Below are 16063 nucleotides of genomic sequence, written 5' to 3' on the forward strand. Positions count from 1 at the left end.
GTCATCAAATTAATGCTTGGGTCTGGCTAAGGAGCTCGTCAAATTAAACTATAAATGTGTTCACAGATGTATTACATGAAGGTGAAGAAGGAAGTTGAGAAGAAACTGCTGGAGTCACCACAGGAAGCCAGGAGTGACTATGCCACTTACGTCGCCGTCTTGAAGAAGGTTGGCAGCTTCCCGGATCATGTACATTCACTATTTTTCTTACCATACTCCTTCTGTCAAGAAGAGTGCCCGTGCCCTCCGCATTTCTGGCCCTCAGTTCCTTGAATCGGACAACTTCACTCTTCATAATTCGTTCCCTCGTCTTGGATATCCTTCCCATTTCATCAACTCTGCCTTCTCACGCGTATTAATGTTGATAGAATTACCGGCAATATGTTAGGTAAAAGGACACAAGTGCAATTAAGGTGACATAGTGGCAACGTTTCGCTCTCCAGGAGCTTTATTAAACCGTTAAGGCTTGATGAAGCTCCTGGAGAGCGAAACGTTGCCACAATAAAATGTCACATTAGTTCCACTTGTGTCCTTTTACTTTCTCACGTGCTAAACGGACTTTCTTCTCTCCCAAACTCTCTACTTCTGTTCTCTGCCTTCCCTGGATTTCCAATCTTTCTAATCTCAAAAACTCTTTCCGTTCCTTAGACATCAAACTTACTTTTCGTCAAACTTACACCCTTAGCAGTAATCTAGTTCGTATCTCTCCTCCCGCTATAGATGCCCCATGTGTCTCTTCAATTTCATGATCCTCTTGTTCTCTTCAGTATCTGGAGAAACTGGCCGTTCTCTTTCTGACAGACTCATTGAACACAAAAGAAGTAAGGGCAACACCGATGCAGATGATCTGTGGGTCGAGGCGTGTGCCAAAGATATTTGGGAACAGCCAACAGAAAATCTCCTGCATGAGAGCTCTCACTGCCAGGAAGCTGGCTGTATCCTTCCCCGGCACACTCTGAAGTAGTGTTGAGACTATATTGTCCACCACTGGGCCATCCCAGTGTGACTGTTTGTAGTTGTTGAGGGTAGCAGGTCTAGTTTCAGAGCCCGTTAAACTTTCCCAGATCATAGCTACAACAATCAAGATTTGGGATGAGATGAAAAGCTGTAAGCCTTCTCCCTGAAAGCTGGCTGCCTTGGATCAAAGTCTAGCACAAGCTGGACGCCAAGGTATTGTCCAGAATGGTATAGCACTGCATACCTTGTTCCAAGGTTCGTAGGTTCGAGTCTCCTTCAGCCAGAGATCAGTGTTTGTGTATATTTCGCCTGCTCTTGCGAATTCCTTGCTTTTATATATATATATATATATATATATATATATATATATATATATATATATATATATATATATATATATATATATATATATATATATATATATATATTTTTTTTTTTTCAACAAGTCGGCCGTCTCCCACCGAGGCAGGGTGACCCAAAGAGAAAGAAAATCCCCAAAAAGAAAAACTTTCATCATTCAACACTTTCACCTCAATCACACATAATCACTGTTTTTGCAGAGGTGCTCAGAATGCAACAGCTTAGAAGTATATACGTATAAAAATACACAATATAACTCTCCAAACTGCCAATATCCCAAACCCCTCCTTTAGAGTGCATTGTACTTCCCATTTCCAGGACTCAAGTCCGGTTATATAAAATAACCGGTTTCCCTGAATCCCTTCACTAAATATTACCCTGCTCACACTCCAACAGATCGTCAGGTCCCAAATACCATTTGTCTCCATTCACTCCTATCTAACACGCTCACGCACGCTTGCTAGAAGTTCAAACCCCTCACCCACAACACCTCCTTTACCCCCTCCCTCCAACCTTTTCGAGGACGACCCCTACCCCGCCTTCCGTTCCCTACAGATTTATACGCTCTCCATGTCATTCTACTTTGATCCATTCTCTCTAAACGAACAAACCACCTCAACAAACCCTCTTCACCCCTCTGACTAATACTTTTATTAACTCCACACCTTCTCCTAATTTCCACACTCCGAGTTTTCTGCATAATATTTACACCACACATTGCTCTTAGACAGGACATCTCCACTGCCTCCAACCGTCTCCTCGCTGCAGCATTTACAACCCAAGCTTCACACCCATTTAAGAGTGTTGGTACTACTATACTTTCATACATTCCCTTCTTTGCCTCCATAGATAACATTTTTTGCCTCCACATATACCTCAATGCACCACTCACCTTTTTTCCTTCATCAATTCTATGATTAACCTCATCCTTCATAAATCCATCTGCTGACACGTCAAATCCCAAATATCTGAAAACATTCACTTCTTCCATGCTCCTCCTCCCCAATTTGATATCCAATTTTTCTTTATCTAAATCATTTGATACTCTCATCACCTTACTCTTTTCTATGTTCACTTTCAACTTTCTACCTTTACACACATTCCCAAATTCGTCCACTAACCTTTGCAATTTTTTTTTAGAATCTCCCATAAGCACAGTATCATCAGCAAAAAGTAACTGTGCCACTTCCCATTTTGTATTTAATTCCCCATAATTTAATCCCACCCCTCTCCCGAACACCCTAGCATTTACTTCTTTTACAACCCCATTTATAAATATATTAAACAGCCATGGTGACATTACACATCCTTGTCTAAGACCTACTTTTACCGGGAAGTAGTCTCCCTCTACACACCCTAACCTGAGTCTCACTATCCTCATAAAAACTCTTTACAGCATTTAGTAACTTACCACCTATTCCATACACTTGCAACATCTGCCACATTGCTCCCCTATCCACTCTATCATATGTCTTTTCTAAATCCATAAGTGCAATAAAAACTTCCCTACCTTTATCTAAATACTGCTCAGTTCTAAATACTGATTCAATTCTCAGGAAGAAACTGGAAGAGATGAGGAGAATGGAACAACGAACAGGCAATCTTGACTCCCATGATACCTTGTACCTCCTCACAAAGTGCTTGAGTCTTCCTAGATTAACATATTTTCTAAGATGTGCACCTTCATATGATAACCCTATACTGCACGGATATGACGGTATCCTGAGGCAGACTTTTATAAAAGTACTTAACCTTACTCTAGAAGATGTACAGTGGGACCAAGCTAAACTCCAGTCAGACTAGGAGGCGTTGGTGTCCGCAAGTCATCACAGATTGCGCTATCTTCTTTCCTGTCCTCATGTGTTGCATCCTGTGGACTTGCAGCAGCGATTCTTCCTGAACATCTAGGGACAGGACTGGAGTCCATGACCAAAAGTTCGTTGACAATGCCATTTTCTGGGATAATATAACGGGCTCTGAAACTTGACCTGCTTCCCCCAACAACTACAGTGGCACTGCGATGGCCCAGTAGTGGAGAACATAGCCTCAACAATGCTTCAGAGTATATCGGGGAAGGCTAGAGCCCGCCTCCTGGCGGTGAGAGCCCCTCATGAAGGGGACATTCTGTTGGCTGTTCCCAACTCTAGCTTTGGCACACGCCTCGACCGACAGACCATCCTCATCGGTGTTGCCCTTTGACTTGCCGCCCCTATTCTCGCCGAACACAGGTGTATTTGTGGCAGTGGAGCAGCAGACCGATTAGGGTACCATGGTCTTGTGTGCCGTAAATCCGAGGGAAAGATTGCAAGACATGAGGAGGATAATAACATTATCCTCCTGATGCTCAGTGATAAAAGGGCCAACACAACTATGCAGATCTGATGGCAGCCAAAAACGTGCAGATTGTATTACCCCTCAAGCCTGGCAGACGGCAAGCAGGTGGTGTGGGACTACACCTATCTCTAATACACCAAGAATGAAGGAGGAGCAGCTGCCAGTTTCAGGGAGTCCCAAAAGTCTAGAAAATGTGGAGAACTTGCCAATCATTAAATGTTTGTTTCCTTAGGCTCTGGGACCCTTGGCTCATGGGGAAAGAATGCATCTAAGTTCCTTAAAGAGTTAGGCAAAAGACTCTTCAGGGTAACTAGGGATTCCAGGGCAGCTAGTTTTCTGTTCCAGCGACTCAGCGCTGCTGTACAGAGGGGAAATGCATGCTGTATTTTGGGCACACGCCCCAGGTCTGAGGAGCTGGATGAGATTTTCGCATTATAATCAGTGACAAACACATAACAATATGTACTACACATGAATCTCTCACATCTCATGTACTGTATATGCCATCTTTATATCAACAATGTATCTCTTAAATCTTTTGTACCATATTATGTAATAAAATATACCTATTGGTAAAACAGAATGAAAAGATGGGGTGGTAGGGGAAGTGGAATATTCAAATGGCTTCAGGAAGAAATTCAAATATTCTTCCTTGAAGCCTTTTTATCCACTTCTCCGAGGCTATGGGTTTTACAATTTACACCAGAGGTGGACCCCATCTATATATATATGTACATATATATATATATGTACATATATACATATATATATATATATATATATATATATATATATATATATATATATATATATATAAATTTTTATATATATATATATATATATATATATATATATATATATATATATATATATATATATATATATATATATATATATATATATATATATATATATATATATATATATATATTTAAAAACTGTATATATGATATATATGGTGATACCCTGCCTTGGTGGGAATATATAATATATATATATATATATATATATATATATATATATATATATATATATATATATATATATATGTATATATATATACACACACACACACACACACACATATATACATATATATATATATATATATATATATATATATATATATATATATATATATATATATATATATATATATATATATATATATATATATATATATATGTCGTGCCGAATATGTAAAACTGGTCAATTAGCAAGAACTCATTTAAATTTAGGTCGTTTCTAAAAATTTCTCTTATACGTATAAAGATATATTTTTTTCATTAATGTTAATGTAAAAAATTTTAATTTTGCTCCAAACGAATCTTTAAAAACTTACCTAACCTTATTATAACAAGAACAATTTATTTTAGCCTAACCCAACTAAATATATTTTAGATTTGTTTACAATAATTTAATACTAAACAAACACAGTGAAATATATTTTTTTCGTTAGGTTCAGAATGATTTTGTCGAAATTATTGCACACACAAATTTTCGCTTGTCCTATATGGCAAGATGAGCGTTGCTATTTAAGCCAAGATGGCAAGTTCTGCCTATTCGGCACGACATATATATATATATATATATATATATATATATATATATATATATATATATATATATATATATATATATATATATATATATATATATGGATATAGTTCCTTTACAATGTGAGTAGTCACGAAAGCGCTTGGAATTTCACTACTCTTTCACAGTGGTTGTTTTGCATATATATATATATATATATATATATATATATATATATATATATATATATATATATATATATATATATATATATATATATATATATGTCGTGCCGAATAGGCAGAACTTGCGATCTTGGCTTAAATAGCAACGCTCATCTTGCCATATAAGACAAGCGAAAATTTGTGTATGCAATAATTTCGCCAAAATCATTCTGAACCTTAAGAAAAAAATATATTTCACTGTGTTTGTTTAGTATTAAATTATTGTAAACAAATCTAAAATATATTTAGTTGGGTTAGGCTAAAATAATTTTTTTTTTTATAATAAGGTTAGGTAAGTTTTCTAAGATTCTTTTGATGCAAAATTATAAATTTTTACATTAACATTAATGAAAAAAATATATCTTTAAAAGTATATGAGAAAATTTTAGAAAGGACTTAATTTTAAATGAGTTCTTGCTAATTTACCAGTTTTACATATTCGGCACGACATATATATATATATATATATATATATATGTGTATATATATATATATTTATATGTATATATATTTATATGTATATATATATATATGTATATATATGTATATATATATATGTATATATATATATATGTATATATATATATATATATATATATATATATATATATATATGTATATATATATATATATATATATATATGTATATATACATATATATATATATATATATGTATATTTATGCAAAACAACCACTCTGAAAGAATAGAGAAATTCCAAGCGCTTTCATGACTACTCACATTATCAAGGAACTATGAAAGTAAAGCATCCAAGGAAGCTATATAAGGGGTCTGGCCAGCACCTCACTATCAGATCCCACAACAGTTAAACACCTGACGCGCGCCGATCCAACTTGGATAGGTCCTTTGCACAACTCACCCCACAAACTATTCTACCCAAGAAAATTTAAAAATTATTTGTCCAGTGTATTATTAAATTCTTCCCAAATTCTATTAATTATAAATGGATCTAATTTACATAAACCAAAGGAAATATTCATATTATTGTCAAAACTGCTTTTTATGAAACAAGATTCAATTATATTCCTGTCGACCATGGACTTGCTTGATACTACTTTCTCAAATTTTTGAAAATCAATTGGATGGTTAAAATCTCTTACATGAATAAATAGAGCATTGGAATCTTGTCCAGTTCTAATGCTATATTTATGTTGTTTTAATCTTAGTTCGAGATTTTTACCAGTTTGACCGTAATAAACTTTATCGCAAATTTTACAAGGAATCTTATAGACACATCCATCAGCATTTTGGGGGGAATTCTTTATCAAAAGTTTTTTTTACTGTATCAAGATTTTTGAATACAACTTTAATATTAAAAGTCTTAAGAAGAGAAGGCATATCAACCAAGTTTTCATGGTAAGGGAGAACCAACATATTTTTAGTTGAATAAGGCTGGTTGTCCCTTTTTGGATTGTAAAAAGTATTTCTAGCAACTTTAAAAGATTTATCAATTACATTTCTTGTGTATTTTAAATCATTACCTATTTCATAAATTTTGGATATTTCCTCATCTATGAACTCAGGACTACAAATTCGTAAAGCTCTCAGAAACCTTGATGAGAAAACAGACAGTTTGACTCTATCTTGATGCGAGGAATAATAGTGGACATAGGAACAGTTATTTGTAGGTTTTCTGTAAATTTTAAATTTGAATTCATTATTACCCTTAATAATTAAAACATCTAGAAAAGGCAATGAGTTATTTTCTTCAAACTCAACAGTAAAGTTTATAGAATGGGCTAAGCTATTTAATTTTCCTAGGAAATGGTGTATATCTACATTTTTGGGCATAAGACACAAAATATCATCAACATATCTGAACCATTTAGCTCTATTAGGGAGGATTGTGTTAAGTAACCTTGTTTCAAAAAATTCCGTGTATAGGTTACTAAGAACAGGTGAAAGAGGGTTTCCCATTGCCATACCAAACTTCTGAGTGTAAAACTTATCATTAAATACAAATTTTGCATCAACAATGCAAAGTTTAATAAGTTTAATGATAGTAGGAACTGGCAATGGTAAATTATAGTTAACGAGTTTACGAAAGTTCCTGTTGATGATTTATTAAGTTTCTTATCTGAAGAACTCGTTAACTATGATTTACCATTGCCAGTTCCTACTATCATTAAACTTATTAAACTTTGCATTGTTGATGCAAAATTTGTATTTAATGATAAGTTTTACACTCAGAAGTTTGGTATGGCAATGGGAAACCCTCTTTCACCTGTTCTTAGTAACCTATACATGGAATTTTTTGAAACAAGGTTACTTAACACAATCCTCCCTAATAGAGCTAAATGGTTCAGATATGTTGATGATATTTTGTGTCTTATGCCCAAAAATGTAGATATACACCATTTCCTAGGAAAATTAAATAGTTTAGCCCATTCTATAAACTTTACTGTTGAGTTTGAAGAAAATAACTCATTGCCTTTTCTAGATGTTTTAATTATTAAGGGTAATAATGAATTCAAATTTAAAATTTACAGAAAACCTACAAATAACTGTTCCTATGTCCACTATTATTCCTCGCATCAAGATAGAGTCAAACTGTCTGTTTTCTCATCAAGGTTTCTGAGAGCTTTACGAATTTGTAGTCCTGAGTTCATAGATGAGGAAATATCCAAAATTTATGAAATAGGTAAAGATTTAAAATACACAAGAAATGTAATTGATAAATCTTTTAAAGTTGCTAGAAATACTTTTTACAATCCAAAAAGGGACAACCAGCCTTATTCAACTAAAAATATGTTGGTTCTCCCTTACCATGAAAACTTGGTTGATATGCCTTCTCTTCTTAAGACTTTTAATATTAAAGTTGTATTCAAAAATCTTGATACAGTAAAAAAACTTTTGATAAAGAATTCCCCCCAAAATGCTGATGGATGTGTCTATAAGATTCCTTGTAAAATTTGCGATAAAGTTTATTACGGTCAAACTGGTAAAAATCTCGAACTAAAATTAAAACAACATAAATATAGCATTAGAACTGGACAAGATTCCAATGCTCTATTTATTCATGTAAGAGATTTTAACCATCCAATTGATTTTCAAAAAGTTGAGAAAGTAGTATCAAGCAAGTCCATGGTCGACAGGAATATAACTGAATCTTGTTTCATAAAAAGCAGTTTTGACAATAATATGAATATTTCCTTTGGTTTATATAAATTAGATCCATTTATAATTAATAGAATTTGGGAAGAATTTAATAATACACTGGACAAATAATTTTTAAATTTTCTTGGGTAGAATAGTTTGTGGGTGAGTTGTGCAAAGGACCTATCCAAGTTGGGTCGGCGCGCGTCAGGTGTTTAACCGTTGTGGGATCTGATAGTGAGGTGCTGGCCAGACCCCTTATATAGCTTCCTTGGATGCTTTACTTTCATAGTTCCTTGATAATGTGAGTAGTCACGAAAGCGCTTGGAATTTCTCTATTCTTTCAGAGTGGTTGTTTTGCATATTCTGAAATCACCTGTTTACTGTGATCTTATTGCATGTATATATATATATATATATATATATATATATATATATATATATATATATATATATATATATATATATATATATATATATATATATATATATATATATATATGTATTTATATATATATATAGACACACACTGGAAGAGCTCCCATGAACACTGACAACACTGAATTTTCAACTCGGTCATGATATGACGAACAATATTGTTCATAGGAACCAATATTGGTTTACTTTCTATATACATTATTTTTAATATAAAGTCTTGGTGTTTTTTTTTTTTTTTTTGCAACAAAATATCGAGTCATGGAAATGAATTACATTTGTTTAACCTCAACCAAAAATTCTATGGGTGTGTTAAGACTATCAATTCATGAACACATTTATTTATATCTTTATTCTCTTGCATTCATATTAGTGCCATTTTGAATTAGGGCAAAAAAATTCTGCTAACTAGTGTAGCGTTAAATAATTACATACATAATCTTCTGAAGGAAATGGGAAAGAGGTTTCTCAAACACTAGACACAGTTACGTTTACAACTCATCACTAAATGCAAACTTTGTATGGAAAACAGAGTTAATAAATTCACTGATGTCAGACGCTGTCTTGTATTAGCTATAGTTGTATAGGTCTTCAAACTTGAAAACTTAATAAGACATCAACATGGGTTATGTTACATAATGACGTGACATTAATATTAACTCGCTAAAACTGACTTACATCAGTTATGTTATTATGTTATTTGAGGAGTGATGTCTGAGTATGATGTTTGTGGTGTGATGTCTGAGAAATGGTGTTTAATATATGATGTTAAAGAACTTATCCCGGAGTTCTTCGCAGGTGTGGCCAATGGGAACAACTTTGGGTGGGTCTCTGATTGTAACGTTGATGATCTACCCCTCAGTGCTGGTCTATATCACCTCAACTTCACCTGAGTCCCGCTGGACTCAAATCTTCTTCCAGCCCACCATCACCTTTCTACTCTTCAACCTGAGCGACTGGTGTGGCAGGGAAACACCACGCTGGCTAAAATGGGTGGGTGTGGCTCTCTTTTGATAGTTTTGATGCTCGTGAATTTTTTAATATAGTTAAATGAGCAAGGTGATATTCACTTCTCGTTTCAATTAGTTATAAAGTTAGTTATATTTTTTTATGAAATTTGCATCTCTAATTAGAGCATAATTCGAAATCTTTTCCCCTTAACCCACTTGACTGATCTACTCTAGGAGTTAGAACACACTGCAGTTACTTCTATACCACCTAAGAAATTTTAGGTCTGATTAGGAATTCTTCCCACTAATGAGAGCGATACGACTGTAACAATAATTATCAGTCGGAATAAAACTAAAGAAAAACGTCTAAATATTTACTGTCCGTCTTCTGACCACTAATGTGTTAGTTCAAGGTAGGCTGGTAGCATAATCAGAAATTATTGTAGGTCTGAAGTAAAGACATTCACTGAACCTATGGGGTTATTTAAATTACTGTACATTGCATAAACTGTAATTATGGAAGATTCCAGGGTCTTTGTGGTTATAATGCACAGCCTGACACTAAACAACAAAAGAAGCAGCCATTAATTTGATAGCATCAACACAGCAATGGTAGATAACTTAAAAATTGCACAAGTAACAGGGCTAGAGGTGAACAAATGATCCTGTGAGATTTCATCCATGGCAAAATTAACATGGGAACTGAATCCTGGACAGCTTCCACAGACACATAGGAAACTGAATATGTAGAACCAGTGAGCTTAGATTTGTTTTTTTTCACTGATTTGATCATACAGAAAAAATAAGCACAGGATGCCCCTAGGAGGAAGTGATCACTCAGTGCTGTTATTATGCTACATGGTAGAAGTGACTGTCAAAAATATGTTGACTCTGAGGGAACGTTGTAGACGAAGTGCAGCTACGAACATTAAACTCCGGCAATGATAATGAAATTCTTAAAAAAGTCCAAAAATGTGACAAATAAATTTTAATATACTTGAAAGGTAAAATATATGAGATACTGGGAGAATTTTTAGTTCATTTGACAATTGCTGGAATTTGACAAACAAGTTGGAAAGCAAGAAATGAATATTTCCAAATAAGAATCTAATACTAAAAGTGATTTAAATGTCAATATTATAATAGTATACAATACCGACATGTACATGTGTCTTACTTTGCAACTATCACTGTTTAAATAAAGTTACTATAGAACCAGAAGGAAAATGACACTAAATGATCACGTGATAATATAGATGAAAGTTGGGGAGGTACTACTTAGGGGAAATGATAAGGATATACTCAAGCCAAACAGAAGATTTAATATGGTATTCGCAGATGAGGAAGTGTCGGTACCAGTAATAAAGAGAGCAAACCAAGCAAGGCTATCAGTCGCTATTAGTGATGACGTGAGGAGGTTCCTATAGAGCTTCGTTTATCAAAGATATTAGGACGCTGCAAGACAGTGCCGTGGAAACTAAGAGAACACGACGTGCTGTGAATGCTTCTCCAACGGGTCATTTACAAGGCAATAATCCCTTAATACAGACTGAAATGAGGGCATATCGTGGATAGCTATGCAAATTATAACTAGATACACTTCGGTTGCTGTGCGATCCGAGGAAGTTACCCCCGTATTCCATAATAACAGCCCCCTGCACCTCATTGCAGGCGACTGGAATAGTGCAGAGTGCGGCAGAAGTTGATAATGCAGTTAAATATAAGAATTGAAGATATGAAGGAAACCAGAAGAAGCATTTTTTCAACAAAAATGGCAAACTAGGACATATTCAGTCCAAATCTCACACAGACGTTTCAGAGACCAATATGCTAAAATACATAAGCAAATTAAGTTTTAAGCTTCTCAGAAGTGCATTATCGAATGAAAAGCAATATTTCAATTTTCACAGTTGGCTCCAAACAATAAAAGTGTGACCTGCACAGGCCGAAATCAATGAATTCTTTTCTAAGTAAGACGAACTTTGCTGTCAGGATCGTTCCATTTTGTGACCACTCTAAGGCTAAAGAAGTATTTCCTAGCATCACTGTGTCTTATATGTACATTTAGCTTCCACTTGTGCCCACGTAGACTCGAGTCCAGCCTCTCGAAGACTCTCCCTGTTCACCCTGTCAACTTCTTTCAGTATTTTGTACGTTATAATCATGTCACCTCTGGTCCTTCTGTCCCCTAGTATCGTCAGGTCTAGTTCTCTACCCTCTCCTCATATGTCAGATTTGGATATTAGTTTCCATATAATTACTTGTGAATACGTCTTCTGATTTCCCTCAGATCTAGGACTAATTTATTGCAAATCTTTTCCAGCTTCATTATATTCTTTACCAGATGTGGGTTCCATAATGGTGCCGCGTCCTCCAATATAGACCCGACATGTGCCGTGTATAAGGCCGTGAATGCCTCCATGCTGATGTGTCTGAAAGCTACCCTTAAATTTGCCCGTCTCACGTTTTCTGCATCGGTTAGTCGGTTGATGTGTGCCTGAGGCGTAATACCTGGGAGTCAGTCAAGTTTAGATGATAATCATAAGGATGAAATGCCACGAGGATGTCTCTAATCCCGTAACTAAAATTAATTAGTCACAAAGAGGTAAATATATGAGCACGTTTATGAATTTGTCTCTGACAGCCAAGTGAGCGTGGGTGGCAGCTTCACGTTGCTGCTCTCTGTCGTATCATCTTCCTGCCGTTGCTGATGCTGTGTCACGGGACTAACAAGACCTTCCCGACCATCTTCGCCAACGATGCTTATTACATCCCTCTCCTGATACTCTTTGCCTTCACCGGTGGCCACTTCGGCACGCTCACCCTCATCTATTACCCCTCGTGAGTATTAACCTTCATAAGTACTGCCCTTCGTTAATATCTTTAGCGAGTATTAGCATAGTGTTACCCTTTGTGACAATTACTCTCGTGAGCATTGCTACTTGTGAGAAATATTCCTCGTATGTATTACTCCTTGTGTAGATGTATAAATATTGTAAACAGTGCGATAAGTGGCCTCAAGCCCAGTTAATACACGGATGCTCCCAATCGCGTAAGAAAATTACCTGAGTAAGATGAGGATAGGTTGGCTAGACATTTTCCATCTACTTTTTATTTAAGTATTGCTTCTCTACCCACAGCACATTCACAGCGTTATGAATATCTGCAGCATATCAGCTTAATAATAACAATAATCTTTATTTCCACAAGTATATGAACAACTATTACAAATCTAGCTGACATCACTGACATACTATATAGAAAGCCCCTGATTATGCAGAGCATTTCGGGCAACTTAGGTTAAGCTTGTCCCCCAGGATGCGACCCACAACAGTCTACCAGCACTCAGGTACCTACTTATTAGTAGATGAACATGAGCAGCAGGTGTAAGGAAGCATGCCGTACGTTTAACCCGTGCCGGGGATCGATCCCGTACCTTCAGTATGTGTGAGCAGATGCCACCAACCAAGTGAAGAGCACTCAGATAGACAAGAAATATACTGTCATACGTCGTTTAACTACGGCGATACATCATGAAAAATGCGTCATTAGGCGATGCCGTCGTTGTGCGAACGTCGTAGGATGTATATCACAAACCTAGATGGTATAGCCTACTACACACCTAGGCTATGTGATTTGTATGTTTTTAATCATATATTTGTCTGTAAGCAGATAGTGCACCATGAATATTCTTCTCTATTAATGAAACTTTTCAGTGCTGGGGTCTATGTTTTCAAACTTTTTTAAGAGCTTCTGCTATTCCCTTCACTATGAATTTTCTTTGGGTTTCTTCCTTTTCTTCTCCTGCGGAGACCATGATAAACAAAACAACGCGGGATTAAATCAGTCAAACAGAAGGGAAAATGATGCTGTCAAGAGATGTTATAAACAAGAGATGTATGAGGCATACTGTTTTACAGTAAACTTTTTATAAGTAATAAGAGTAAACTTTAGATTAACGATAAAAAGTACTGTATAGTAAATACATAAACCAGTAACATAGTTCTTTATTATCATTATCAAGTATTATGCATTGCACATAATTGTTTGTGCTATACTTTTATATGATTGGCAGCACAGTTGGTTTGTTTACAGCACCGTCGTACATGCTGTTTGTCGTTGACCGAAATGTAGTTATGCGGCGCAGGACAGTATACTATGAAGAAAGATGGTGCATAGGCGACAGAACAGGTGAAATAGACACAATGAGGAGCAGAGCAACCATTGAGACAATATTTTGCCTGTACAGGCGAAACATTTTCATAAAAGTTTTGGCCCTCATCTCTTTTTTATATTTGACCAAAAATATACACCCAGAATCAGAGATAAATCAATGCTAGGATCATGCCTGTAACAAATCAGCAGCTAAAATAATTAATGCATTCTTTAAGGTTAAAAGACGACTCCCGGCATCGTGGAGAATGAATGTTTATTTGGGCTGCAGCGAAGCCTCAGTAGCGAGTAAAATTATTTATAAGCCATAAGTATTTTTTCCCCAGTGGTTCAAATGATATTTAAATTCACATTTAAAGTATTCATTATTGAATCTCCTGTTCCTTACTTTCTTTTTCCCAACACTTGCACAGCCATGTATATTCTAAGGTGCATTTACATATTGTTTCCCCCCAGACGTCTGGAGAGTGAGGAGATGGATGTCGGCGGCGCCATCATGGGTGCCCTGATGGGCGTAGGTATGGTGACCGGGTCTCTCCTTTCCCCGGCAATGGTGGCCCTCTGGGGCCCCCAGTAGGCCAGCTTGGGGCCCTTCTGGCGAGTATAAGGACTCAGGTGTTGGCTACAGCCAGAGCTGTTATTGCCTGTTAAGTCTTGGCTCACTTCTTCCCTTTCTTCTTCCTTACTCCTGGCCTTTTCACTAATTTCCAAAGCATTTGAGTTTCTTAAGCGCTCTCTTCTCCTTCCTCTGAGTAAGTATAGGTATCTTATTTTCTCATTGTTTTTCTCTTCATTAATTTAACAATGGTCTGGCTCTCAAGTGCTCTTTATGTCTAGTAATCAATACATTCTAATATCGCTTTCGTTTTCATATCTCTGTCGCTGACTTATGTCGTGATCATTGGACCACAAAGTGCAGGGAGGCAGTGGAGAAGTTCGTGCCAAGAGGCAACAGAAACAACAGGAAAACCAAAGTGAGCCCATAGTTCACCTAGAGGTGTGGAGAGGCCAAAGCCACATGTACTAAAGTATGGAGAAAGTATAGAAGGCAAAGGACCCAGGAAAACAAGGAGTTAAGCCGCAGAACCAGAAATGAGTATGCATGGATAAGGAACACAGCGTCATTATGAGAAGTACATAGCATCAAAAGCCAAATCTGACCAAAGCTGTCGTACAGCCACATCAGGAGGAAAACAACGGTCAAGGGCCAGGTAATCAGGCTGAAGAAGGAAGGAGAAGGGTGAATGTGAGAAGCTCAGCTCACGATTTATGGCGACAGAGAGACTTCCAGCGAACCGAGGTGGCAGGGTGCACCAGCAAGTACTGGACAAACTACTCACCACCGAGGATGAGGTCAAGAAACTGATAAGGGAACTAGATGCCTCAAAGGCGGTGGGCTGAGCTAATATGATGCACTGTGTGTGCCACTAACAACAATCTTCAATAAATCTATAGAAATAGGGTAACTGCCTGAGGTGTGGAAAACAGCAAATGTATTCCCGATTTTTAAGAAAGATGAAAAACAGGCTGCACTAAATTACAGGCCAGTGTCGCTGACATGTATACTATGTAAAATTATGAAGAAGGTTATCAGAAGAGCGGTGGAGCACCTAGAGAGGAACAAGCTCATACATGACAACCCTCACGGCTTCAGGAAAAGGAAATCCGACATTATAAACTTATTAGAGTTCTACAACAAGGTGACAGAAATAAGACAGGGGAGAGAGGGATATATATATATATATATATATATATATATATATATATATATATATATATATATGTGTGTGTGTGTGTGTGTGTGTGTGTGTGTGTGTGTGTGTGTGTGTGTGTGTGTGTGTGTGTGTAGGTTGGTAGACAGCAACCACCCGGGGAATTACTACCATCCTGCCAGATAACTGTAAAACAGAAACCTGTAACTGTTTTACATGATGGTAGGATTGCTGGATTGATGGTAGGATTGCTGGATTGATGGTAG

At 36.2% G+C, this 16063-nt stretch overlaps 1 protein-coding gene across 2 annotated transcripts in view; it reads left to right on the top strand.

Annotated features, from left to right (window-relative positions):
* Positions 1-15824, top strand: part of LOC128700181 (equilibrative nucleoside transporter 3) — a 75715-nt gene extending 59891 nt beyond the window's left edge. For both annotated transcript variants that reach the window (XM_053793209.2, XM_053793219.2), the window contains exons 7-10: positions 67-168; positions 9761-9955; positions 12557-12753; positions 14542-15824. In XM_053793209.2, coding sequence (XP_053649184.1) covers positions 67-168; positions 9761-9955; positions 12557-12753; positions 14542-14662 — 615 coding nt within the window. In that variant the 3' untranslated portion in view covers positions 14663-15824. The remainder of the gene's footprint in view (positions 1-66; positions 169-9760; positions 9956-12556; positions 12754-14541) is intronic.
* Positions 15825-16063: the final 239 nt, after the last annotated feature.

The sequence above is a fragment of the Cherax quadricarinatus genome, chromosome 20 (genome assembly GCF_038502225.1).
Source record: "Cherax quadricarinatus isolate ZL_2023a chromosome 20, ASM3850222v1, whole genome shotgun sequence".
Classification (NCBI taxonomy): Eukaryota; Metazoa; Arthropoda; class Malacostraca; order Decapoda; family Parastacidae; genus Cherax; species Cherax quadricarinatus.